We start from the raw sequence: 27,486 nt of genomic DNA on the forward strand, positions 1-27,486 counted from the left end.
CCTCGGAAGCACGCAGGCTTGAGGCGCAGCTCTGGGGGGCTCCCCGGCACCCCAACCTCTCGTCCCCAGCCCGCAGCACCTCCGGCCCCCTCCTTACCCTCGAGAGGCACCAGGAGTTGTCGCAGGGGGGCCTTGGGAAATTCCCTGGACCCCTGTGCCAGGAGGTGCCCGGTGCGCCCGCCCGCCCCCCCCACCCCGAGGGCGGTGCCCGGGGGCGCTGCCCCATGGAGCGGGGAGGCGGGCGCCGTCTGCTCCCGGAGCCGTGACCCGAGTCGGAGCTGTGTGTCGCAGCCGCCCCGACCCCTGCGGATCATGCGCCGTCGCCCCTGGCTCGCCGGTCCCGCCGGGCTGTGAGCCCCCCACTCCTGGCCCGTGACGGCCCGCGCGCCATGGGCAGCACCCACCCTTGCCCCTGGCCGCGGCTCCGACCTCGGCCCCAGCCGCGGCCCGCGCTCTGCGCGCTCTTCTTCTTCCTACTGCTGCTGGCTACCGCCGTGCCCAGGTGAGCCCTCACCTTCCGCCCCGCCCTCCTGGAGAGCTGCGACCCCCAGCCGCGGGGGGCCTCTGGCGCTCCCGCTGGGACAGGGGACCCTGGAAGGAGGGAGGGACTGTGTCGCAGGAAAGTGCTGGTGCCCAATGAAAGACACTGCCCTCATAGGTGGGGGCTGAACTGGTGACAGAATCCGGGCAGTCCATGGAGACAAGGCTGTACCCAGGAAAGTGAAGGCTACTAGCAGACGGGGTGTGTGTATGTGTGAGGGGGAAAGTGCCAACCTGGAGTCTGTCCCAGGCTGGGGGAATGCGTCCCCACCCCCAGGAAAGAGGTCAAACTGCCTTGCTCCACCTCAGAGATGACTCCCCTGACAGGGGCACTGGGGGTGAGGGGTGCTGGAAGGGAGTAGTTCAGGTGGGGTCACTGAGACAGCTGCAGCCAGAGGGTTCTCAGTGTGTGTGTGTGTGTGTGTGTGTGTGTGTGTGTGTGTGTGATTTTGTGAACCCTGCGGGTTAAGCTGTAAACAGCAGTCTGTGTGTGCACATGTGTGTGAATGAGAGTTTACAGATCAGATACATGTTAAGATGTGCCCGTGTTCATTCTTGGGTCTGTGTGTATGCAGGTATCGCTCTGTCTGCAGTGTGCATGTGTGTAAGAGTTCCTGGGTCTGTGTGGCCCCCTCGATGGGTGAGAAATGTGTCCGTGTGATTGGGACTGTCTGAAACAGGTATTGGGAGTGGTGTCCTGGGGAATGCTACGGACGTGAGCATCAGGGCCTCAGCAGGTCCTTATGAAATATGTGCGCAGGCATTTTGGATGTGTGTGCATTTACACGTTAACTTGTGTAGGTGTGCAGCTGGGCAAGTGGCACTGGAGGCAATGATGATAAGAGGACCAAGGACAGGAGAAGGCTTTAGGACTCTACCTGTAAGCCTAACCTTTAGAAGCAGAGGTTGAACAGGGGGACTCTGGCCTTTGGGACAGAGCGTGGATTGCTAAGTGGGGCCCTCCTAGCTCCCTCAAACGCTCACCCACACCCACTCCTCACTGCCTGCAGGTCCGCACCCAACGACATTCTGGGCCTCCGCCTCCCCCCGGAGCCTGTGCTCAATGCCAACACAGTGTGCCTGACATTGCCGGGCCTGAGCAGGAGGCAGATGGAAGTGTGTGTGCGTCACCCCGATGTGGCTGCCTCGGCCATCCAGGGCATCCAGATCGCCATCCACGAGTGCCAGCACCAGTTCCGGGACCAGCGCTGGAATTGCTCTAGTCTGGAGACTCGAAACAAGATCCCCTATGAAAGCCCCATCTTCAGCCGAGGTAGCTGCCCCCTCCCCCCAACCCTTGCCCTTCTGCGCACCCATCCAGCACCTTCACCAGGAAAGCCAACTACCCGCAACACACTCCCTCAAGCTGGCAACTCCCCCCCCCCAGGTGCCCATCTACCAGCCAGACTGCTTCTATCTGGTCTTGGCTGGTCTACTGGGGGCCAGACAAACGGGGCAGATTTGTCTCCAGCCTGGGCTGCGAGGGCTGAGGGTAGCGGGTTCCATGCCTGAGAACTGACTCCTGGCTTAGCCTGCCCTGTCATTGACACTGTGTATCTCAGGCTCAGGAAAGATCCACATTTGTCACCTTCCTCAATCTACCCTCTCCCTAGTAAACAGCATTTAGGTTGGAGAGCCTGGGATAAGGTGCCCAGAGCCAGCAGGAAGGATTTTTCCCGAAAGGTGTGGGTGAGGGAAGCCCGGGCAGGTAAAATGTCTGTACTTCTGCAAAAGCTCTTCCCGGCAGGCAGGGTACACCACCAGCCTCTGTGTCATTCCCGCCGCCCCCGAGAACCTTCTCTGAATCAGAGGCCCAGGGTGTGTGCATGCCTCCCGCCCAGCAGGCCTGACAGCTCTGCCAACCTCATTTCCCCTCACAGCCCAGAGAAGCCCCAGCCCACTCCCTGTCCTCCCCTGGGACTTCTGGGTGACCCAGGGTCCATCGTGACAACCTCTAGAGGAGCTTGGGCTGGAGATAGTTTCTGCTCACACCCACCTCCTGCCTTAGTACCTTAGGTCTTGACTCAGATCTTTTGGGGAAGATGGAGGGGGGGTATCTATCTTTGCCTCTCAGCTACCTGAGTGGGACAGTGTGGGGACCTGGCTCCTTGGGACTTGTCCAATTCTCAGTTGACAGTGGAAGAAGAGGGGTACCCCTATACCTTGTGCCCTTGGGGCCCAGAGGCTTCTGGAAGAGTCAGACTCCGAGGTACCCTAATTTCAAAAAGAACTCGGCCAGCCGGGGACAATCCCCTTTTCACTAGGGGCCCCTTGCATCCCCAGGGGCCCCCAGGGGACAAGTCCGGGGCCAACGCAGCCTCCCCCAGCCCAGCTCCAGGCCGCCCGCCCCGCCCCCGCGCGCCCTCCCCACTCCCTCCCCCGCGCGCCGGAGGCGCTGTTTCTACCCGGCCGAGCCCAGCCCGACGCGTGTGGCGGCATGCAGCCGCGAACTAATCCCCGCGGGCCGCGGCAGACGGCTCCCGGCCCTAGCCGCGCTGCTCTCCAAGGGGCTCCCCCCACCCCCACCCCCACCCCCGCCGCCCCTGCCCCGCGCTCCCCGCCCCGCCCGCGCGCCCCGCCGCACCCGAGCAGCGCAGACCCGGCAGACGGCGGCTACAGGGGGACCCGGGCCTAGCGCCCAGCCCCGGCCGCCTGCGCTCGCCCACGTCACGGTACAGGCCTGTGCCTCTGTCCTGCCCTGGCCGGGCGGGAGCTCTCCGTGGCCGCCGAGCAGCAGCTCCTACTCCGGGCTTCTAGGTGACCCGTGGGTTCCCCGACGCCCCGTGTTCCCTCCAGCCCTCGGGCCCACGCGATGAGGAATCCCCCACCCCAGGCCTTGATTTGGGTTCTGCTCGCGTGGGCGGGGGGCGTTGGACCAGCGCTGAGGTTCTCACCCCAGCCGCTTCTGGTGAGGCAAGGCAAGGCAAGCTCTTCATCCCTCTTCCCGGCCTCGGTGTCCCCTCTTCCCCTCTGGGCCTCCTGTTCCCTCTAGATAGAGTGAGCCCAAGCGTCTTGATTACTTCGCCCGCGAGAGGTCTGTGGGGCCCGGTAGAGGACGTGGGGTCTTTGAAGGTCAGGGGTGAGTTCGGAGCGGTGGAAGCGCGCGGGCTTGGCGCGGCGCCAGGCGCTCCCGGGTTCACCTGCAGTTTAATACGCGGGAGGTGAGCTGGGGGGGACGGGTAGGGGGTAGGTTAGGGGTGGAGGGGGGAGACTTGCCGGGGCTAGCCAGGGCGGGGCGGTGCGCAGTGCGGGGCGGGGGGGAAGGGGCGGGACAGCGGCTCCTGGGCTCTGGCAGTAGGGCTGGGCTCCTTCCTTCGGCCTTGAAACACTGTCCTACTAGGTGGCTTCTGCTCCCGCATTGCGACATCCTATTTTCTACTCTCCCTCCTCGCTGGGGACTCTGGGCTTCTGGAAAAAATTGCCACTTTCTCCTGCCACCGGCCACCATTACAACCCTTCCCTCACTCTGTATCTGGATTCATCCTTCATCCTCCGGTGGGATTATATCCCCTGTCCATCACCACAAAGACTGGCTAAATTTGACTTCTGTGGGACCATTCTTGGTGGCAGCCAGTCCCTGTGCTGGGTCCTTCACCCAGTGTCCTTTTCAAATTGTGAATTGTCCCATGTTGGGTCAGATGACCTGTTTCCCCTAAGTGGAAGATGGGGAACTGACCCCTCTTCCAACCCAGATTGCCAGTGGGGTTTTCTTAAAGGTTCGTTCTGCTATATCTAGAGTTCAGAGACTGCTAGGAAGAGGTGGTCCCTTGGGCCTTCCACCTTAATGCTGTTACTGCCTCTGATTGTCCTGGCACGTCCCCAGAAATGGGTTGGGTAAAGGGATGAGGTTCCAGTGTAGGAGGAAAAGGTGCTTGAACATCTAGAGTGGACATACTTGGGAAGGCAGGGCATATAACAGGGCTTTACCCAGCCCAGGAGAGGGCATGGCAGGGTGCTGGAAGCTGGGTGGGTAGGGGACAGGGAGAGAGGCCTCTCCGGGGCTAGAATCCAAAAAAAGCTGTGGGAAGGTCCCCGACCCAGGGGTGGCTCTGACCTAAGGTCCAGGGCACTGATATCCCCAGCTTTTTGTTCTGAGGATCCAGACCATTGGAATCTGCTGGGCAACACATCTGGAGGGAAGCCCCTCATCGTGAGTACTAGAATCACTCATCCATCTGTCACTCTGGATACAGGGGACAATGGAGTGGAAAGGGGGGGTGAGGGGCCAGGGAGAGGCTGGTGGAGGCAAGTGTAGGAGATTCCAGCAGCAGGCCCTAGGAACACCCACACAGGTTAGTCCTGCCCTCTCCCAAGGCCCAGACCCATCTAGAATGGATGGAAAGAGGGGGCATAAGGCCCTGTAGCCAGCCAGGCTCTCAGCACAATGGAAGCCCAGTTTGGGAGTCCAGGGTCTGCTCTCCAAAGCCCTGGCATTTTCTTCTCCCACCTCCCTTTTAGGGCCATCCTTGAGGAGCCTTGGTTCTATGCCTAGGCCTGCAGGCTTGGGGTTACTGGTACAAGCAGATAGGGAGACAGAGGCTTGGGCAATCATATACCAGGATCACCTAATGTTCCATTATTCTAATAGCTCCCAATAAGTTAGCTAATAGATATTAAGTACTTGCTGTTTGTCTGGCACTGTTTTGTTTTTGTCTTTGTCTTTTTTAAAGATTTTATTTATTTATTTGGCAGACAGAGATCACAAGTAGGCAGAGAGGCAGGCAGAGAGAGAGAAAGGGAAGCAGGCTCCCTGAGGAGCAGAGAGCCCCATGTGGGGCTTGATCCCAGGACTCTGGGATCATGACCTGAATGGAAGGCACAGTCTTAACCCACTGAGCCACGAAGGCCCCCCTGTCTGGCAGTGTTCTGAAGCACTTTTCCTGTACTTTAAGATCCTCAAACAGTTCCCATGCAATGGGTGCTATTAGTATCCTCATTTTACAAATGAAGCAATGAGAGGTTAGGTAACTTGCCATTAGTCACACAGCTTCTAAGGGAGCTATGGAACCAGGACTCAAATGTGGGCCAGCTGACTTTAAAAAACTGCCCTCAACCACTGCCTCCCTAGGCTACCAGGCAATGAAACTGACACGTATAAACACACACACACACACACACACACACACACACACCCCTACCTTTGTTTGTGCAAACGTGTAGCCACATTCAGTGTCACCCCTAAGTGTTCCCACATGCACACAACCCCCTCTCTCTCCCTCTTTCTCTCTCAGCGCAGGCACAGGAGCAATGCACAGATGATTTGCATGGAGGGGATGGAGACCAGATCTCTCCCCTTCCCTCCCTCTTTGACTCCAATAGGCGGGGCTCAAGCGTCTCTGATCCCTCCTAGTTCCCACTGGCTCCTGAACCCTCTCTCATCCATGCTCCCCTGCCCTCCCATCCTCCTCCCCCAGCCCCATCCTGGAGCAGCAGCTGACTCCACTTAGATGCTGGCAGTCCCTGTCCCAGATCAAAGGCAGGACAGCTAATTGTGCGTCTTAACAAGCCCCCACCTCCCTCTATGCTTCAGGCAGCCCAGCTGGCCCTGGCCCCACCCCTCTCCCCCTCCAGCTGGCCAGATGGCACAGTGCCTGTGTCTGCCCCAGACAGTCAGGGCCAGGACCGAAACTGGGGCCCTGAGTGGGAGCTGGGGGCAGACCTAGGAGGCTGGATGTCTCTGAATCCTGGATGCTTGCAGCAGAGGGTGGTCACAAGGGCCCTGCCTGGCTGCCCCTGCACGTGGCTGTGACAGCTGCCAGAGGCCATGGTGTGGCGTCTTTGGCTGCCTGGGTTAGGTAGGGGTGTTCTCTGTAGATTGTGAACTACATTTTTCCAGACTTCTCTGGACCTGCTTCTGAATGTCACAAAGCCAGGAAGATGGTGATTGACCCAGCACATCCCCTCGGACCAGCCTCTTGCCCTTTCTTAGTAGCATGCATAGATAGGGCCATAGGAATTGGGACCTGGGACACTTGGGTTTCTTACTCAGGAGGATGTCTTCCCTAGAGCCAAGTGTCTTTTAGCAGAAAGTTACCAGGCCTGGGAACTGAGAGAGCTGGGGCTGGTGGGCTACCTAACCCCTGTGACCTTGGGCCTCTCCCTTTTGCACTGTGTATGTTGAAGCAGGGGATGGTTTCTGAGGCCCAGGCTGCTTCTGGAGATCTGAGTATTGCCATTTGGCCTTAGCAGTGAGCTGATGAGCTCCCTAGCAATAGGGGAAATGCTGAGAGTTCCACAGCTAAAAGGCAGTGGGTAAGCACGGGTGCACTCCCTAGGGACTTGGGTCTGCCCTCCTTTCCCTTGGGCCCCACCTCCCATGTCAGTGTCTACTCCTCTCCAGCCCCCACCTATTCCCAACATCCCCTTAAAAGGCTTCAGGCCAATCCTCATCTCCTCCTGTCTGCTCATAGCTGGGCTCCTTACAGAAAAGGTCCTGAGATGATGGAGAGAGAAGATAGACAGGGATGGCCTGCTTCTTGGGCTTCTGGTGGCCCATGTGATTGATCCTAAAGTAGGTCATGAGTCGCTGGGCTCTGTCCCTGATTGGGGAAACAAGAAGCAATGGCCTGGAACTACAGCTGTTGTGAGTGGAATGAGACAGCATGAAGAACTTCTCAAAAACAGCTAATGTTTCTGCAGTACTCACTATGAGTAACATACTCTTCTAAGTACTTGAAATTTACTAATTCTTGGGACAACAATGAAGCAGTTCGTAACAGTCTTGTTTTACAGATGAGAAAACTGAGGCACAGAGGTCAAGTCACTTGGCCAAGATCATGTAGCTATTAACAGCTAATAAATGGAAGAGCTAAGATTTGAACACAGACAATTTGCTTCCAGAGTTCATACTTTCAACGATTACACATCTTGTTTTTTAGGGTGGGTGAGTGGCTAGCTAAGGACAGGAGGACAGGACCCTGTGATGCAGAGGGTGAGCATGGAGGGTGCGGGATTGGGCTAAGGTCTCTGTCCAGTCCTCATTGGCTCTCTGAGGTCTGTGGGAACTCCCAGAGCATGTCCTTCCAGTCTTTGATGCTAGCGTGGAAAGACCCAGCGTTCTTTCCTCTGAATCTCTGGTCTCCTGCAAGCCTCTGGTCTCCTGCTAGGGTCTGGTCTTGGGCGCAGGTGAGTTCTCCTGATTGCTCCTGGCTTCTTGTCCCACTGCCCACACTCTCTCGATTTCAGAGGTTGGTCAGAGACTTGTACCAGAAAATGCTGCTAGCTGGTCCCTTCTAGATGCAGAATAAGCCAGAAGTTCCTAGTGGGTCCCAGAGCCAGAGCATCCTCTGCAAGTAGACCTCCCCCTGCCAAGGAGGCCCAGACCTACCAGGGCCTTCCCAGAGGATGGGTCAGACTGGGAAACACCGAGGAGAACAGTAGTGGAGACCAGTCCTGGGCCCCTGAGAGTGGTTCATCAGGGTGTCCGTGCCCCTGAGCATCTCAAGGAAAGTGTCTGCCTTAGCTCACCCATTCCTCTCAACTTTCAACACTACGTGCAGGGCACTGGGCTGTGTTTCAGCATCCCTCAAACAACCCCCTCAGCTGACCTAGACCCACTGCAGGACAGGTGGTGGAATGGTACCCTTTTCTCAGATTTTCTGGGATGCCTGTGGACAGGGAAAGGGAAAACTCATGGGGTCTTTTCTCTGGCTCTTGAACTTGGCCATCAGAGAATGTTCTGTAGTTGGCAGAAGCGAGTGACACCAGGAAGGCAGACTTGGGGCCGGGAGCTTTAGGCGGACACCATTTCCTCTTACTTGCCCTTCTGCACCTTTAGCATCCTCTGCTAAATTATATATATATAAATTATATATATATATATATATATATATATATATATATTTTTTTTAGGTTAAATTTTGTCTTCTTTCTGCAGGCTTATTTTTTAAATTGCAAACATAGCATGAGAGATAATAGATTCAGTCCCTGATTTTCAAAAGAACGTTTACCAGATACTTTCTGTCCAACAGGAGAGAGGTAGACACAGACTCTGAGCTTGCTAAGGGTGATGTTAATGAAACCAGGAATGGAGTGTCAAGCGAAAAGAGGGCCCTGGGGGAGGCCTTCCCCACTCCACTCTGCACCCCAAACTTCTGGCGGGTGATTTCTGCCCCTCTTTGAGCCTGTATTCTTGTACCAGACCTTCCCCCAACACTGGGCCTCGGTTTCCTCCTCTTATGGTGAGAAGGTCGGGCAGGGAGGGCGGAGGCATGAGACATCTGAGACATCGAAGCCCCCCAGAGTCTGTTTCCTGGATCTCCACCCTCAGGCTTTCGAGAGAGCGCCTTCGCCTACGCCATCGCCGCAGCTGGGGTCGTACACGCTGTGTCCAATGCCTGTGCCCTGGGTAAACTGAGGGCTTGCGGCTGCGACGCCTCCCGGCGCGGGGACGAGGAGGCCTTCCGCCGGAAGCTGCACCGCCTGCAGTTGGACGCGCTCCAGCGTGGTAAGGGCCTGAGCCACGGGGTCCCGGAACACCCGGCTCTGCCCCCTGCCAGCCCGGGCCTGCAGGACTCCTGGGAGTGGGGCGGCTGTAGCCCCGACGTGGGCTTCGGGGAGCGCTTCTCTAAGGACTTTCTGGACTCCCGGGAGCCTCACAGAGATATCCACGCGCGCATGAGGCTCCACAACAACCGAGTTGGGAGGCAGGTGAGAGCCCCACCCGCCCTGGGCCTGTTCCAGACCCCTCTGCCTAGGGCTCCTCCCCTCCCCCACCCCAGGCTGACCTCTCCTCTAGGGAACACAGCCACTCCCCCTAACTCAGCAGCTTCCTCATTGCCCCCTGCCTAATCCAGTCTTCAAACCTGCATTGGAGGCCCACTGTGTGCCAGGCACTGGACTAGGCGGGGGAGGCAGGGATGAGACCTGCCCTGTCCTGGATCAGCTCCCCACTCTGCTGGGCAGTCTGGTCCTCTCCTTACCTTGCAGTGAGTGGTGGAAGGGGCACTGGGCTGCAATCAGGGCCTTGAGGGCCTTGGCCCTGCTCTGCCACTCTGTCATCTCCCCTATAAAACAAGAAAGTTGAACTGGATCACCCAGTCCCCTACATCCCCCCAGCCCTGGCCCAGCTCTAATGTTCCATGATTCTGTGCTATCCTATGCTGTGATCTTTGACCTCTTGCAGCCCTTCTGTGCAGAATGAGGGATTCCTGCAAGGGGAGGTGCCTGGGGGGCCACCATGGCCCTGTGTGGGGGTTGCATGGTTGCCTTTCTTCTTTACCTCCCTTCCTTTGAATGTTCATACTACTCAAAGATCATTCATTAAAAAAAAAAGAAAAAGAAGAAGAAAGGAAAGGAAAGGAAAGGAATAATCTCCTGCATTTAGGGAAGGGAATGGATAATCACCTGCATTTATTTTGTCCTTCCTATGTGTCAGGGACTGCCTGGAGCACCTTAGTGCCTAGCAGCCTATTTAATCCTTACAACTAGCTCTGAGGGTCCTAGTATTAGCCTCGTGTTCAGATACGGAAACCGAGGTACAGAAAGATGGAGGAGCTTGCCCAAGGCCATGCAATCTACGAGGAAGTGGGAAAGGAGGATTGGTCTGCAGGCAGCTGAGCACCAGGCCTGTGCTCTCTCGAGCTGAGCTGCGGCCTTGTCTGTACTGAGCTGTGGCCTTGTCTGCACTCTGCGTCTGCCTCCACTGAGATGCCCCCTTAGCCCTCTCTCATAACTCTGCACCCTCCTTTCCTGGCTGCTCAGCCACCATCCCTTCTCTCTGGCTCTGCCTGGCCTGCCTTCGGGCCTTGTTTCTGCCTTCCCCTTGCTCTGGCTCGCACCTGCCCCTCCGCATCCTCCTTTCTCCGGGCCTCTCAGCCCAGGCCATTCGCCTTTTCCTTTCAGAGACTCGGAGCTGATTCAGCTCTTCCCAGCCTGACTTAGAGGTGAAGTAAACTGAGGCATACGCACCCTCAGGTCACATCCAGCTTCCACCCAGCCCTGCCCTGTTCACCCAGCTTCTTTCCCAAGCTTCCATACTATCCCAGCCCATACCAACAGTACCTCCCCCTCCTTGTTAAACTGCTTAATTAATGGCTGCTGCCTGTGGGAAGCAAACGTTCTGGAGCTGTTGGTAGAGGGTGGGGGTGGGGGCTTGGGCTAGTTCCTCCTCGGTGCTGACACCACAGGCTGCACCTACCAGCAGAGGGGCCTTTTAAGACTCAGAAGGCATGGACTCTGTTTTGTGGCCTTAACCGCCCAGGTTGGAGGGCCCCAGATCATTGCTCTCCCCACCAGACGGTGTGTTCTGGAATGGAATCTGGGGGTGGGGGGAGAAGATGTGGCCAACTGCTTCTGGTGTCTCTAGTGAGGATAATAATGGCAAGGGGTTCTTTGAGAGGAGATTCTAGAGCAGGCTGAGAGCTGGGCAGAGGCAGTGGGTAGGCTGTATTCCTGTAACTACTTCCCTTGGAGGCGTGGGGTCTTGTCCTCATTTTCATTGCAGGGGGCCTGGATCTCTGGGACTCTTCCCATTCTGTATGCAGGTAGAGCCTTTGGCCCCTGTTGATGCTCACTCTCTCCTAGGAGGAACCGTGGCATTCGGCATTAGGCAGAATAAGTCCCAGCCGGTATAATGGAGGAGAGAGGAGTCTCCCCAGTTTCTGTCCCCTCCTTAGGCTCTCTGAGAAGGGCTGCAGGGCCAGAGGCTGAGAGGGGCTTTCTCAGACTCTCCGCAGCCCCAACTCATGCCTGGATAGAGGCCAGAAGCTTTGGGTATGAGATATATTGGGGCCAGCACCCACCCCTGCTCCTGGCCCCCACCTGAGGGGTGGAAGGAGAGGGAATTTCCCTGAGGATCTGGGATCCCCCCTCAGGAAGCAAGAGCCTCCAGCCCCAAGGGCCCCCTGCAGCTGCTGGAAAAGGAGAGGAGGGGAGGAAGGAGGGAATTCCCCCAGGACCTGGCCTGGTGGGAGGTGGGATGGGAGAACAGTCCTGAAGAGCAGGCGGGAGTTTTTCTCCGGACTGCCTGGCTCAGGAGCTGTGCCGCCCACAGCCCACAACCCTACACACACCCACACACCTCCGCCCGCCCCGCCCCCTTCGCCCCGTTCTGTTTCGGGCCTCAGCTTTTGCCTGTGTTCGATGGGAGTGAGTTTCAGAATTCTCCGAGATTCTGGAAGGCCAGTGTCTGCGCTGGGAGGAGGGCCTTGGGCATGGCCGCGGGCGTCACCCCTCGCCGTGCCTCCCTCCGCAGGCGGTGATGGAGAACATGCGGCGGAAGTGCAAGTGCCACGGCACGTCGGGCAGCTGCCAGCTCAAGACGTGCTGGCAGGTGACGCCGGAGTTCCGCGCCGTGGGGGCGCTGCTGCGCAGCCGCTTCCACCGCGCCACGCTCATCCGGCCGCACAACCGCAACGGCGGCCAGCTGGAGCCCGGCCCCGCGGGGGCCCCCTCGCCCGCCCCGGGCGTCCCGGGGTCGCGGCGCCGCGCCAGCCCCGCCGACCTCGTCTACTTCGAGAAGTCGCCCGACTTCTGCGAGCGCGAGCCGCGCCTGGACTCGGCGGGCACCGTGGGCCGCCTGTGCAACAAGAGCAGCGCGGGCCCCGACGGCTGTGGCAGCATGTGCTGCGGCCGCGGCCACAACATCCTGCGCCAGACGCGCAGCGAGCGCTGCCACTGCCGCTTCCACTGGTGCTGCTTCGTCGTCTGCGAGGAGTGCCGCATCACCGAGTGGGTCAGCGTCTGCAAGTGAGCGGAGGCTCCCCAGCCGGAGCCCGGCCCTCTGCCGCTTGCCAGCTTGGCGCTCCGGACAGCGTCGTCGTCCAGACTTCTGGGAGAGGAGTTTGGACCCTCTGATCGGAGAGGGACCTCCAGGCTCTGAGGGTCAGATCGGCAATCAGGGGGCAGTCCCCACCTGCCTGGACGCCACCCCTCACTTCTGTGGGCTCCTGGTGTGCCTCAATGCTCGTTGCCCCAGGCTCAGTCATCTCCGTGGGGCTGGGAATTAACCCACACCCAGGGCGAGGGCGATTGTCATGGGGCAGTCTCTGGGCCTTTCCCGTTTCCTGTCTTCACCTCTTCCCCCTGGAGAGAGAGTGAATGGAAGCCGATGGGCAGGGGGCGGATGATTAGAAAAGAAAAAATGGACATCACTGAGCTGAAGTGATTCTGTAGAGGCCACTGTTGCCCTCCCCCAAGGGCCTCTTCTCCTCATCGTTCATGTTCATTTAACAAATATTTATTTTGCACTTTTTTGTGGCCTGGCACTCTGCAGGGGACGAAGGGTGCTGAGGATACAGATGTGAATAAGAGAGACACAGCACCTGTCCTTTTGGAGTTTACATTCTGGTTGGGGGAGAGGGACAATAAACAAGTAAACACATGAATGAGGTCATCTCAGACGATGCTCTGTGCGGTGAAGAAAATAAAGCTTGGGGCTGGATGTAGAGTGATTTGTGGGGAGTGGGGCCCCTTTATTTTTTGTTTGCATTAAAAAACCTTTTTGAGTACAGTTGACACACAATGTTACATTAGTTGCAGATGTACAAAATAGTGATTGGACAAGTCTATCCATTAAGCTGTGCTCACTACAGACAAGCTACCATCTGTCACCATAGGACGCTGTTACAATGCCAGTGACTGTATTCCCTATGCTGTGCCTTGTGTTCCTATGACTAATTCATTCCATAACTGGAAGCCTTCTTCTCCCACTCCTCTTCACCCGTTTTGTCCATCCCCCCAGCCCCTTTCCCTCAGGCAACCGTCAGCTCATTCTCTGTATTTATAGTTCCATTCTGCCTTTTGTTTGTTGATTCTTTTTTTTTTTTTTTTTAGATGCCACATGGGAGTGAACTTCTGTGGTATTTGTCTTTCCCAGTCTGGTTTATTTCACTCTGTGTAATACTTTCAAGGTCTGTCCATGTGACTGCGAATGCCAAGCTGTCTTCCTTTGTTACCGCTGCATAATATTCCATTTGTGTGTGTATGTGTGTGTATCTACACACACACAGCCCATAGCACTTTTTTTTAACTATTCATTTATTGATAGATACATAGGTAGGAGTATGGCCCCTTTAGATAAAGACATTGGTCTGGGAAGGCCTCTCTGAGTTGTTTTGCTCATGCAGAGACCAGTACAATGGGGACAGCTGGGCACAGATTGAGGGTACGGGCTTTTCAGGCAGAGACAAGAGTTCAGTAGTGAGAAAAATGTCCTCGGGAGAAGCAGCAAAGAAGCCAGTGTGATGGGAATGAAGGAATCAAAAGGCAGGTTAGCAGGAGAGGAGCTCAGAGAGCAACAGGTCCCTCTGGGCCAATGTAAGGAGTTGGGTTTTTAAGAGGAATGAGAAACTTCAGAGAGCCTTAAGCAGGTGAGTGTCTTGGTCTGATTTCCACATGGTTTGCTATACAGGGAACTGAATGAAGCGGGGACATATTGACAGCAGGGGGGGCAGTTAGGAAACGGCAGCCGTTTTCCGGAACCAGAGACCAGAGACAGGGCCCAACTGGATGGAGGCCATGGGGATGTTGATGAGAAGCTGGATCAGGAGCTTCTAATGCCATAGCTCTAGCTGTCCACCTTGTGCCTGAGCCTTCTGCCACAAGCCAGGACGAGTGGCGGTGCCCAGCAGCTCCCTTAGGCAGAGACAGGCGCTCTGAGAGGAGTAATCCTGGGCAAGACCCAGCTCAACCCAGCCAGCCCAGCGCCCCGGGGAGCAGGTGGGGCCAGGAGGTGCGGCCAGAAGGAGGGTGGCGGGGGAGGGCTAGGAGACTCACTGTCTGGATTCTGGTCTCTCTGAGTCCATGCAGGGTAGGTGGGGGATGTAGGTAAGGCCAGAGGTGGAGCGGCATCCTTGCTACACCTCTTGGGCACCCAGATCCCCAGCTCAACGTGCCCTGTAGCAGGTGGGCAAGCCTCCTCTCCCTACACCCCTAAGAACACCGCTGAGTTGGCAATCTGGGTCTGCACTCTCCTGGCTCTCAGGTCGGATGTTTTCTTGGAATAAACCTTCAAGGAGGGTGGTAGAGATGGAAGTAGGGTCAGGATCTCAGGGAAAAAACACTTCACCTACTTCCTCCAGACCTCCTGTTGCTCATAGCTGAGGATCCTGCTGCCTACCTCAGTTTACTCAGAATGTCATCCTTCTCAATGAACCAGATGGGGATGAAGTTTTGTTCCTTTTCTCAACGGCTGGCCTACACAATTCCCCATATTTCCCTAGCCCTCTGGGCAGGAGAGAGAAGGAAAAAAAGCTCTCATGATGGTGTACCCCTGTAGGCCCACCAGCTGGGTGATTTGCCCCCACTAGCTCACCTTCAGCTTCTTTCCCTCCAACTGCCTGCTTCCCAGCAGTTCCTAGACACGCCTAAGACAGCGGGGCCTTCCGCAGGCTCAGCTCTGCTGCTTCTGCGGAGGACAGGGTTTCTCTCCCCAACCCCCAAAAGACAACCCCACAGGCTGGCGGGTGAGAGTCCCCAGGGGAGGAGGGGTAAGCAGGAGCCGCCAGACACACCTGCCTCATTCCTTTCCTCTTGTTCACCCAGGAGAGGGCTGTGGGGGCTGGGTTCCCCGCCCCCTTGCTCCCTCCCATCCCAGGGAGGAGGAGAGAAGAGGTGTGTGTATGGGGTGGGGGAGGGAAATGAAGGTTGGGGGGGGCGCTTCTACCCCAGGAGTGTCCACCACAACAGCATTAGCTCCAGTGTCACCTTCTTGTGCCTTCTAGGCTGAAGGAGGACACAGCTGGGGGAGGAAAGACCAAAGAGGAGAGCTACAGGATCAGGGTTGGGATAAGGAGGTAGGAGCAGGAATCCTGCAGAGCATGCTGCTGCCAGAGGGAGAGATGGGTGGTGGGCTGGGGCAGGGGCTTGACACCATGTGTGGGGGAGGGACATGTCCCAGACAAGTCCTGGTGAGCTGACATAGGCTGGCCTGACCTATAAAGGAAGAGAGGGAAAGTTGGGAAGGGAACAAACAAGGTGCGGCGAGCTCCACATCCTCTCTCTGGGCTGGAAGGTGACTAGAGTCTGAGAATCAAAGCTGGACCCCGCAGCTGGAAAGGGGAATGTGGGATTTGGCAAAGGCCCTAACGGGCCATGTGGAGGTGAGGAAAGGCAGGAAAATAGGAGGCAAGGGCTTAGGCATACTGGCTGCAGGGTGCAGCAGGAATCATTGTGCTGATTGGAAATAGGGGTTGGTGGAGGTAGATGGGAAGAAGAACTTGCTGGGTTGCTTGGGGGAGGACTAGGGTTGCAATTTGGGAATAAAAACATGGTGAGACATAGAGCAGAAGGGGAGGGAATAGTCCTGGTCCTCAAAACCTTTCACCCTGATGGACCGTGGGTCACCTCCTTGCAGGAGGAAAAAACAGAATGGTTTAATGGAGCCTGGATGGCCGGATCCAGAGGGAGGGAGAGAAGGAATGGAGAAAGAGAGTGGTGAACACACCTGCAGGCAGCGGTAGGGTCAAGGGTCAGGGAGAGGCAGCCAGACTGGGGCGGGGATCGGAACCCAGGCATCCTGCTTGTCAGTCACCCAAGGTTTCGGGGCTGAAAAAAGAGGAGAGAGGCAAAGGTAGGGGTCCTGGCAGCTGGAGGAGGACCCTGGTGAGTGAGAAGCAAGGTCAGCGGCATCCAGGCCCTCTTATTCCCCAATTAACGCACCCCCAGCTAGCCCCCCGGCAGGGGGCCTTCCGCGTTGGAGTTTGTCCAGGCCCTAGTCGCGGTCCCCCTCTCCCCCTCCCACCCCCCCTTCTCATGTGGTTGCCGGCAGCTGCCTGCGGTCGCCCCAACCCCTGAGCTCAAGGCACGGGGACTTTCCAACAGGGGAAAAAATGACTTAATGAGAGTGGGAGCCGGGGGCGGGAGGGACAGGTCCCTGTAATCACCGCTCCACTGTGGGCCCTGCGCGCCTCCGGGGCCCTTCCCGGCTTCCTGCTGCCAGCGCCCCTCTCGGGCTCTGCTGGGGGAGGGAGGCGGGCTGGGAACAGGGGGATCCCTTTTCAGGTTTTAGGCTCTCCGGGTCCTCCGCGCGCCTTTGCCCCTAGGCTTGCGGTGCGTGGAAGCTGGAACAGCCCATGATCCCTCTCTGGACTTTGTCCTTGATGTTGCACTGGGGGTGGAGGAAGGTGGGCGGCAGTCTCTGCTAGGAGCCAGGGTCCTCTGCTGGTGGGTTAGAGGGGTGAAGGAGCGAGAGGAGTGCCCGGTGCCACTTTGCGGCTGCGCACTTCGAAACGCCCCCGGTTACTGTGGCAACCGGGGCAGTCGAGGTGTGTCCGCGGGGCTGGGAGGCGCCCACTCCCCCTTTTCTCGCCGCCCTCCGGGCCAGGCCCGGCCGCTGCGGTGCGCGGGGGTGGGGGTGTGCCGTTACCATGGCAAGGGTGCGCAAGGAGGGCACATTCTTCCCCAGGGTGGGAGCGCCCTGGGGATACGAGAAGGGGGGTGACGGGGGCGGCAGAAAGGGGAGCGGGGGGGTGGTGGTGGAGGGAGGGTCAGAACGAGGGAGGAGTCTCGGACAAGATGAACCAGGGCTCCTTGGGGCTGGGGTGGGGAGTTTGGAATCTGCCCCCCACCTCCTAGCTCTCCGGAGACGTCCCACGCCTCCCTCCCCCTACTCCACACCCCGCACTCTCGCTAGGGTTCAAGACCCTCGATCCCGCTTCCGGAGTAGGGATCCCGGACCACCGACTCGGAGGTCTTTTAGCTTCCTCTGAAGCCAGGCTCTCCGAGCTTAGAGTCTGTCCCTTTCGCCCCAAGCGGAGCTGCAGCCCAGACTGCACCCGAAGCCCTGCAATTAAGCCCCTCGCCCGCCCCTGCGCCGCCCGCCGGCTCTCTGCCAGACAGGGCCTGCACCGTCAATTACAGCCGCGCGCAGCAGCTGATTACTCCGGAGTCGGGGAAGCGGCCGGGGTGGGGACAGCAGGCAGGCCAAGGGGGCGGGGTCCTTGGGGTTGTCCCTAGCCTGTGATTCTTAACAGGAACTTCGGACTGCCGCCCTCCAGTCCAACTCTTCTCCGCTCCAGACAATATGGGGAGGAGGGGTCTACTCAGTGCTCCGTCCTGCTGTGCCTCAGTTGCTCTCTTCTTGAATGCACACCGCATCCAGGGCAGAAAGAGCGCAGGGAGGTTGTTCGTGGTGTGGTGTGTGTGTGTGTGTGTGTGTGTTGGGGCGTCTGGACTCGAGGGCTGGGTACTCAAGAAACTCAAAGCCCTCAAGGCCGGCTCTCTTACCCGCCGCAGACAGTCGCGTGGGTCTCCCCTGGCTGGGAGCCCCACCCAGTGGACCTGGCTCTGTATGGCTGAGCCAGCCCCAGGGTGGCTGCCAAGCCCTAGCCGCACTTTTGTGGGAATCAGAAAACGGCGCCCCCTCTGGGCGGGAAGCTCCTCCCGAATTCTGCCCCACAAGGGAAGGTAATCTTGGACCCTGCAGAGCAGCAATGGGCATTCTGCCATCGCCATTGCCCCTGCATCCCATCTTTGCTCTCCCCCTGCCTGCGGGCCTGCAGCTACGGGGGTAGAGCTCGCGTCTCCCGCGGTCCAGCTGCTCACATCTGGCGGGCAGCTGGGACCCGCCCTCTGCGAACTGCTGCTGCACCCCGCGCCCTCTGTTGGTGAGAAACAGCGCTGCACCGGCTTTTAGGCCTGGACCATCAGCCGCAACCGCTGCTAAAGCCGCCACCGCCACCGCTACCGGCCTAGGGTCTCGCTTCATTTCCGTGGGTTTCGGAGTCCACTCATTCCGCGCGCCTTGTCTTGTGGCACAATTTGACTCCTTCGGCCCTTTGCTTCCTGCCGGCCGTGGCCTCGATGACCTTTCCTTGGTGTATGTGTACTTAAAACCTTGTTCGGTGACCTAGCAGTCCCCCAACCTCCCATCTTCTCTATGCGTCCGTGCTCCATGGGCAAGTTCTGCGGCGCGATCTCTCTGCGCCCAATGTAAAAATCCGCAAATAGGAACATGATTACATAAATCATCGTCCATCTGCTCGATGGAATTCTTCGCAGCGTCCTTAAAAATGAGGTGGTTGAAACATATTTAGTGACTGAGCTGGTGTTTGCTCTATATGGGGTGTGTGTGTGTGTGTGTGTGTGTGCAAGATACAAAATAGCATAGGGCAGGATCCCTCCTTTAGTGCAACAAAAATTTAGAGACGTGATTTGCATTTTAAAACTCTAAAATAAGCAGCAAATTGGTAACGGAAATTATTTTGGGATGATGGGATTATAGGTGGTTTAAAACTTGTTCTCCTTTTTAGCTACATTTTTCATTAGTTTATAATGAACATGTATTACTTGGACACAATAATAATTTCATATCCAGAATATTTTTGGACCAAAATGTGAGCACTGAATTATATTATTGGAATACACTACATTTAAGAAAGAACCCTTCTAAAACTAGGAATTACAGAGACCGACCATCCTGACAAGAGCTAATATGATTATGGCAATGAGATTTTCTTTTCAAAGTTGTGATGGTTTGTAGTGAAAGCAGGTTTCCAACCTCGGAATCCCAAGGCCCAGGGATAGAAATCCCTATGCACATTCATGGGGCACCTGGGTGGTTCAGTGGGTTAAGCCTCTACCTTCAGCTCAGGTCATGGTGCAGAGGTCCTGGGATAGAGCCTGCTTCCCCCGCCAGCTGCTCTGCCTACTTGTTCTCTCTCTGTGTGTGTCAAATAAATAAATAAATAAATAAATCTTAAAAAAAAAAAAAAGAAATCCCTATGCACATTCAGTATTCTCATGATAAATGGCTGATTTATATTCCAATGTACTGCATATGTTAAACAGATTTTGCCATGATTGACAACATAGGAAAACATTTGTAAGTTTAATACCTTTATCTCAGTCTTGATCTCTCCCATCTCTGCAACATTGCACATCCCCGACTGTCCTCTCCTTAGGAATATTCCATCCATTTGGGAAACTGGCTGATCTCCTGTCTCTCTCCACTCTCTCAGGGACTTCATTCATTCTCTCCTTGTCTTTTTTCTTTTTATTTGAGGTAGCAGAAAAGTTACAATATGCAAAGAACTCTCCCCTTCCTCAAACCACTTGAGAGTAAGTTGCCCACATGATGTCCAATCTACCTCTCGTACTTGAATGTAAATTTCTTTTTTTTAAAAAAAGATTTTATTTATTTATTTGACAGGTGGAGATTACAAGTAGGCAGAGAGACAGGCAGGTGGGGGGGGGAAGCAGACTCCCTGCTGAGCAGAGAGCCTGATGGGGGGCTGGATCCCAGGACCCTGAGATCGTGACCTGAGCTGAAGGCAGAGGCTGAACCCACTGAGCCACTCAGGTGCCCCTTGAATGTAAATTTCTTACCAAAAAAGGGCATTCTCCTACATAACAATACAATGCTTGAGATCAGGAAATTAACATCAATACATTTATACCGTCTAACTCCCAGACCTTATTGGACTTTCACCACTAGGCCTAATGATGAAAGGATCAAGTCCAGACTTATATGTTACATTTGGTTATCTTGTCTTTCCAGTGTCCTTCAGTCTGACCCAGTGCCAAGGTTTCCTTCACTTTCAGGATCAGGATGATTGAGAAGACTGTGGCCCGACTATATTGCAGAGAGTCCCTCAGTTTGGGTTTATCTATTGTATCCTCATGATTTGATGTGGGTGATGCATCTTTGGCAACATTATTATAGATGTGAGTGTTTTACTTGTTGCATCATTATTGATTTTGATGCTCAAAAATTTCCTAGTTTTGGCCAACTGCCAAGCTGGCTTCTATCGTCATGATTCTTTGAGCACTTCCTTATTTTCTGGCACAAGATATACCGGGCTCATCTTGTACTTTCTCTGCTCCAGCCCAGCAACCTGCCATTTCTGAGGCATGTTTGTTCTTTTTAATGGAGAGTGATATTTAGAAATCAAGATCTGGGTGCGAGGTGTGCTCATTGTTCTCGAGGTGTCACTGCTTTTGGTTGTCTCAATGGATAGTGCTAGGAAATGTATGTATAACTGTACACATACATTTCCATTTATCGAATGATCAATCAATCAATCAATCAATCACTCTTTCTATGTAGAAAACCACGAGTGCACACCATACCTTAAATTCCAATCCAGCACCACAAGATTTATTATAATTACCCCCTTTCTATTTCTGTGACTTCCTTGTCTCTTCATGTTGGAAGAGTTATTTAATCCCTCCATAAATAACCTATTCCCTGCCACTGCTAACACCCCCTCCACTTCCCCTGCAGTCTTCACCTTCTCCCATTTTGGCCCTGATAACCTATGCTACCCGAATATCTCCCCTCCTACCCCCTACATGGGTGTTTTGCTTTGGCCCCCTACCATGGCTTTGGAGTCAAATTATTCAGAAAGGCAGGCAGGCAGGAAGGCTGGTGACAATTTTATTCTTTCTTGAAGCCCTAGATATAATTCTCAATCCTCTCTTCAGTAAATGGCAACTGCTCTTCTAGCAAGTCCTATTAAAAACTCTGGAGTCCCTGTACTCCTTTATTTCTCTGACACCTCACAGCCAATCTATCAGCAGATCCTGTTTGTTCTCCTTCTGTTTACGTCTAGAATCTGATCACATGTCCCTTCCTCCATCGTTACCATCCTGCTCCATGTCACCATGGTCTCTTGCCTTGAATGACTGCAGCTGTCTCCTAGTTGGTCTTCCTGCTTCTGCCCTCACACACCCCCAGTCTATTCTATACACAGAAGCCAGAATAATCTTTTTAAAGTGTTAGTCATGTAGTGTGCTTCCTCTGCTCAAAATTCTCCAAAGTCTTTCTATCTCATTCAGAATGAGAGCCAAAGTACTTGAAATGACTTGCAAGGCCCTACAAGATCTGGCTCCCACTCCCACGCCCACGTTCACCTGTTCTCCTCCTACTCCTGCCCTTATCCATTTAGTTTAGCTGCACTGGTCTCCTGGCACTTCTTTGAAGGAACCAAATTGTCCTGCCTCAGGGCCTTTGCACTTATTATTCCCTCTGCCTGAAATAAGTTTCCCATAGTAACCACATGGATGTCGCCTCTCCTCGCTCAGGACTTCACTCAAATATCCCCTTACAAGAGAAGCCTTTGCTTAGAACAACCTATCTAAAATAGCGAACTTCCTCTTACTTTTCCCTTGCTTTATTTTTCTTCTTAGTACATACCACATATCTGACATATTTGTGTATTTGTTTACTGTCTGCCTTGTACTCTAGAATGAAAACTCCATGAGAGCCAAGACCCTCTTTTATTTCTTTGCTGTATTTCTACAGGGAGAATGGTACTGAGCACATAGTAGGTACTCAATAAATATAAGTGAGTGAAGAAATGAATGAGTGTCTATGGGAATGATGGTCAGTTTGTTTTCAGATTCAGCCTTGCTTCCTAGGATTTTTCTTGAAGGCCTGCTGCCACTTAGACATGTTTTGGTGTGTGTCTGTGGCACCACAAACCAAAGATTTATTATAGCAGTTTCATCCTCTCATGTACATATTTGTTAATTTAGGACTGAGACTTTATTTTGCTCCCTGCTGTCCTCTCAATGCCTAGAACAGAGACTGGCATACAGCAGGCAATTAATATTTGTTGAATAAATGAATGAAAGATTTCCCCCTCCAAACGGGTTCTTCCTGACTTGTTTCTCTTTGTGACATCATTATTTTCCTAGTTGCTAAGATTCAAAACTCTGTCAACGTGGACTTTCCCCCTCTCTTCTTTTTTTCCATATTCACTCAGTGGCCAAAAGCTGCTGTTTCTCCCACTTCCTTGGCACTGGCGCTATTATAGTTCACCATATACCCTAAACATCACAACAACCTCCCAACAAGCCTCTCTCATTCCTGTTTCTCTCTTTTCAATCCATCTTTATCAGATTTTTCTATTTTTCTCTTCCATAAAGTGCTCTGATCATGTCATTTCCTCTGGCTGAAGATGTCAGTGGGTCTCTGTGTTGATTACATTTCTTAATTGCAAACATCAGAAATGGACTCTGGTTCACTTAAGTAGAAGAGAAATTTACTGAAATGATATCAGAAAACTCACAAAATTGATGAAGCCTCCAGCATCAGTCTCAGGAAGTGGGCAGGAACAAAGAGGAGCTAAGCAGTCAGAACCTCATAAGGTCTTGCCTTATGAACGGCCTCATTAGGGGGTTCCTGACCCTGGGCTCTGGGGGGGGGTCCTCTCTTGCACACCACTATATACACTAAGAGCAGCTGGCAGCGGCTGCCACTGGGATGATTTATAAACAGTCCTCTGCTTCCTTGGGTCACTTACTGATCAGAATCGCATGTGGGATCATTGTTTTGGCACACTTCTGACGACCTCCCTACCAGGGGTCAAGAGTGCGGATCCTAGCCTCCCACTAATACCTTCACTAAGGAGGGTCCTCCAAAAAAGGAAGGACACCCAGATGTGTAAGGGGTGGGACCCTGTGGCTTTCCTCTGTGCCTCCAGGCCACTGAGGTCCACAGCTAAAGGTCCACAGCTAAGGACCCTAGAAGGTCCCCAATTACAGGTTCCTGAGCATGTCATCGAGCCCCTCCACCATATGCCACAAGCCATCACTTCCAGTTTTGCTCCTTAGCACACCATGTCCCACTGAAACAGGAAAACAGGCAGTTCCTGAGTTGATCCTTCCCTCCTTAACCCTCTGTAGTAGTTAATCTCCAATGATGGCCCCCATTGAACTATGCATGCTTCTTCATATCCACACCTATGAATTGTCCCTTCCTCTTGAACCCTAGCTGGCCCTATGATTCATTTTCACTCATAGCATGCTGTGGAAGTGATGCTGTGTAAATTCCAAAGAGAGGTCATAAGAAGTCTTGCAGCTGCTGTCTCAGCCCGTTGGAATGTTCACTGTGGGGAAAGTCAGCCATCACGTATGGGGGCTGAATACCTGAGATCCCCATCTGCAAGGAAACCGAGGCAAGCCACATGGGAAGACGATTTGGAGAGAGGGAGGAATGCCTGGTCAGTCCCCATCTGGTCCAGCCAGTTCAGATGAGGTGCCAGGCTTGTATTTTTAAAAAGCCATCTTGGATATCCTGCCCAGATGAGCCTTCAGATGACTCCAGCCCCAGTTTCCCATCTGACGGCGATGGCATGACAACCCCCACCCCGAGAACCGCCCAGCTGAGTGGAGTCACCCCATAGGACTGTGAAAGATAAAAATAAATTATTTTAAGCCACTAAATTGTGTGTGTGTGGGGAGTTGTTACACATTAATAGAGAAGCAAAACTGTCCCTTTGTGGTATGTGTTTTGCTCTCTCTGGAATGTTTTCCCACTGTCCTATCTTTCTTTCTTTTTTTTAAGTTTTTTTAAAATTTAAATTCCAGCTAGTTCACACACAGTGTAAAATTTGTTCCAGGTGTACAATATAGTGATTTAACACTTCCATGCCACACCCGGTGCTCAAGATGACAAGGACACCCCTTTGTCCCCATCACCTCTTACACCCATGCCCCCACCCACCTTTCTACTCGTGACCAGCAGTTTATTCTCTATAGTTAAAGAGTCTGTTTCTTGGTTTACCTCTCTCTCTCTCTTTTTCCCCCCATTTACTCATCTATTTTGTTTCTTAAATTCCACGTATGAATGAAATTATACGGTATTTGTCTTTCTCTAACTGACTTATTTCTCTTAGGATTATGCTTTCCAGCTCCATCCTTGTTGTTGCAAATGGCAAGATTTCCTTCTTTTTAATGGCTGGGTGATTTTCCATTGTGTGTGTGTGTGTGTGTGTGTGTGTGTGTGTATCACATTCTTTATCCATTCATCAGTTGATGGAACTGTTCAGTTCCCATAATTTGGCTATAGTAGATAATGGTGCTGTAGACATCAGGGTGCATGTACCCCTCTGAATTAGTATTTTTCTATCCTTTGGGTAAATACCTAGTCCCCACTGTCCTATCTTACCCATGTACCCACTCAAATCTGCACTTGCCAGAATCCCTTTGGTGAGTGTGGCAGAGCACAAAGGAAAGAGCCAGGCTTTAGGGTCAGTCTGTGGGATGGGAAGGGCTGAATCCTAGTTTAGTCTCTATCCCTGTGACCTTGGGCAGAATAATTAATTTCTCTGAACCTCAATTTCTGTATCTGCGATCTGGAAATTTAAAAAAAAACCTTTCTCCTGGAGTTGTTTGAGGACTAGATACGAAATATGTAAAATATCCACGTTTAGTTTCACTGAATGATGGCCTTTAGCAGATACCAAGCCTTCTAGACCCACGTCAAACAGCATTCCCGAGGTCTACTTGTCATCACTTATGAATTATATGGTTTTGGACAAACCCCTTAAACTTCTCTGAGCCTTATCCTCCTCATATATAACATGGGTTTGGTAATATCTGTGAAATGGGGCGTCTTGACTGGGCTAAGGACTGGGCTGTCTTGTGGTGTTAGGCGACACTGCCCCCTCGAGGCAGAATGCCCAGAACCCGCACGCCACATCCTTCAGTCTGCGTGGCATCAGGAATCCTTTTGCAAGAGGACAAAAACCGGGTCCTCAGTTGGGGTTTGGGAAAGAACAAACATGTCTAGTGGGCTGAGAGGGTGTGGCAGATGTTAGATGGCAGGGAGGAACGGCAGAGACCTTGAGAGCTCATCTCCCTGAGCTGAGAAACAGTTTTTGGTGGAGGGGGAAGGGGCACACCGAACAAAACAAAGGGAGGAGTGTTACTTGGAATGGTGTGAAGCTGGACATGTCTTTTTTGTGGCTCAGCATATCCCCATCCTCCACTCTCCCAAGGCCTTCCTGGTGGAGGAGGAAAGATCTGGGGTGTAATGACAAAGACAGGGGTCACCAGGAACATACACATCTCTACCATGGGAACCCTTATGAAAGACCTGAGAAGAAGCAGCAGAAGATGCTTTCTTACCTCAGAGACAGAGAGGTATGCCAGGACTCCATGGGCACAGGGATCCATGGGCCAGCGAGCAGGTAGAGAAGCTAGCTGTGATGTCGAGGTGGGTGGCATTGGGCAGTCACCCTGATCACATGGGAGTCAACCCCATCGGGCTTCTTCTTGGACTCCCACTGGAAGGGAGGGGACATGGGAATCTGGGAGTTACAGATTAGCACATGCTATCTGATTCCAGTCGCATCCCATGCGAAAATGAGCACTACTAATGTCTATTAGTAGAAGGCAAGATAGTGGTTACCCCAGAGGGATATATGCCTAGGTGGCATTTTTAAAAAATATTTTATGTCTTTGGCAGAGAGAGAGAGCAAGAGCGTGCACACACAAGCAGGCAGAGCTGCAGGCAAAAGGAGAGGGGGAAGGTGGCTCCCAGTGGAGCAGAGAGGCCCAATGCAGGGCTCATCCCAGGACCCCGGGATCATGACCTGAGCCCAAGGCAGATGCTTAACTGACTGAGCCACCCAGATGCCCCTTGATTTGTGCACTTTTCTGTATGCTACTTTAATAACAAGTGAACACACAGCTGTTGAGTAAAGAAGGATGAATAGTCATTTCCCACTTCAAACCCTTTAAGGTGTAGCCACATCAGGGAAAGGGATAAGAGATTAGTGAACTGAAGGCAGGGACCACCAGGTGTCTGGCTAGACTTATTCATTTCTCCCTCCATTCATTCACTCATTTACTTAGGGTTTATTAAGCATCTCCTACACATTGAACACTGTACAACATGTAAGGGGATAAAAAGATTATTAATAACAATAGCTTCCATTTATTGAGTGCTTGTTTTGGAGTAAACCCTGAATATACATCCGAGCCTCATAATCCCGGGAGGTATTATTATTCCCATCTATCACTTGAGTCTCAGAAAGGTTGAGACAGTTGCTTAAGGTCACACAGCACGGGAAGTGTCTGGATTTTCATATGAACACGAGTGGGTGTGAATCCAAAGGTGGAATACTTTTCACGGAGCTACACTGTCCTCTAGGAATCTAGGGGTCGGAGGAACCTGTTGACAAATTGCTTTACCAAGTAAATGAGGCCTTACAGTCAGACTGTCTGTCCCGTCACATCCTCTCCCGTGACTTCTGGCATTCCTCCGCTTTTGACCCTCAAGTCTCCCCATCTCTATAACGAGGGTGAAAACCACGCCTTTCTCTCGGGGTTACTGTGGGGATTAAATGAGATGACGTGCGTAGAGCCCAGAGTCCTGCAGTCATTCATACTTTTGAGTCCTTATCACCCATTCGCGCACAACCAGACCAAGGTCAGGTTGAAGGCGGACCCTCGCCCCTCCGCTCCTGATCTGAACCTTGGGCCGGATGGACTTAAGTGCGGCTTAATAGCCTGGTCCGTGCTGCTAGAAAACATGCGGGGCGAAGAGCCCTGGTCCCAAACACCAGCCGGGAAAGTCAGCACCGGGAGACGGGCGGGTTCTGCAGCCGCTCTCCCGGGTCAGCTCGGGGAGTCGGGGAGTTCGCGATATCGCGAGACCCGGTGGGACCGAAGGGTTTCCAGGCCGGAAGTGAGGGGCGGGCCGAGGGAGCGCGCTTCTTTTGAAACCGGAGGTGGACGCCTGCGCTGCGGAAAGAGGGGCAGGGGGTAGCTGACACTCGTGAGCCTCTAGTGGGGCCGCAGGTGGGGCTGGGGGGAAGGTGGGTCAGCGGAGACTTCTGCGTGAGGCTTGGCCGGCAGTGGCCGCAGCTGCGTTCACTGGGACACTACCGTGGGCCGCCCACGAGCAGTGAGCCAGGCTGGCGGGGCCGCTGTGCTTCCCTCCAAACGTGAGTAAACGTCCCCTGCCAATGGCTCAGCTTTTTAAATAGTCTTTGTGACCACTGAGGTGTTTTGCCCCAGCGCTAACGGAGCTTCATCTTCTGGACCCTGCCTCGCCCAGGCCCCCTGGATGGCCATGGTAGAGGTCGTGTTTTTATAAAATTAGCAGAACTGGGACATTTTATTTTTTTAAAAGAGTTATTTAATTTGTTTATTTGAGGAAGAGGGAGAAGCAGACCCCACCCTGCTGAGCAGGGAGCCCCCATGCAGGCCGATCCCAGGACCCCGGCATCATGACCTGAACCGAAGGCAGAGGTTTAACCGACTGAGCCACCC

General features: G+C 53.9%; 1 protein-coding gene across 1 annotated transcript; it reads left to right on the top strand.

Annotated features, from left to right (window-relative positions):
* Positions 1 to 389: 389 nt before the first annotated feature.
* Positions 390 to 12,991, top strand: WNT10A (Wnt family member 10A). Its single transcript, XM_044241613.1, has 4 exons — positions 390 to 502; positions 1,551 to 1,813; positions 8,810 to 9,189; positions 11,735 to 12,991. Exons 1-4 carry the CDS (start codon positions 390 to 392, stop codon positions 12,230 to 12,232), a joined length of 1,254 nt encoding a protein of 417 aa, XP_044097548.1. The 3' UTR covers positions 12,233 to 12,991.
* The last annotated feature ends 14,495 nt before the right edge of the window (positions 12,992 to 27,486 follow it).

Source organism: Neovison vison, chromosome 3 (assembly GCF_020171115.1).
Source record: "Neovison vison isolate M4711 chromosome 3, ASM_NN_V1, whole genome shotgun sequence".
Taxonomy (NCBI): Eukaryota; Metazoa; Chordata; class Mammalia; order Carnivora; family Mustelidae; genus Neogale; species Neogale vison.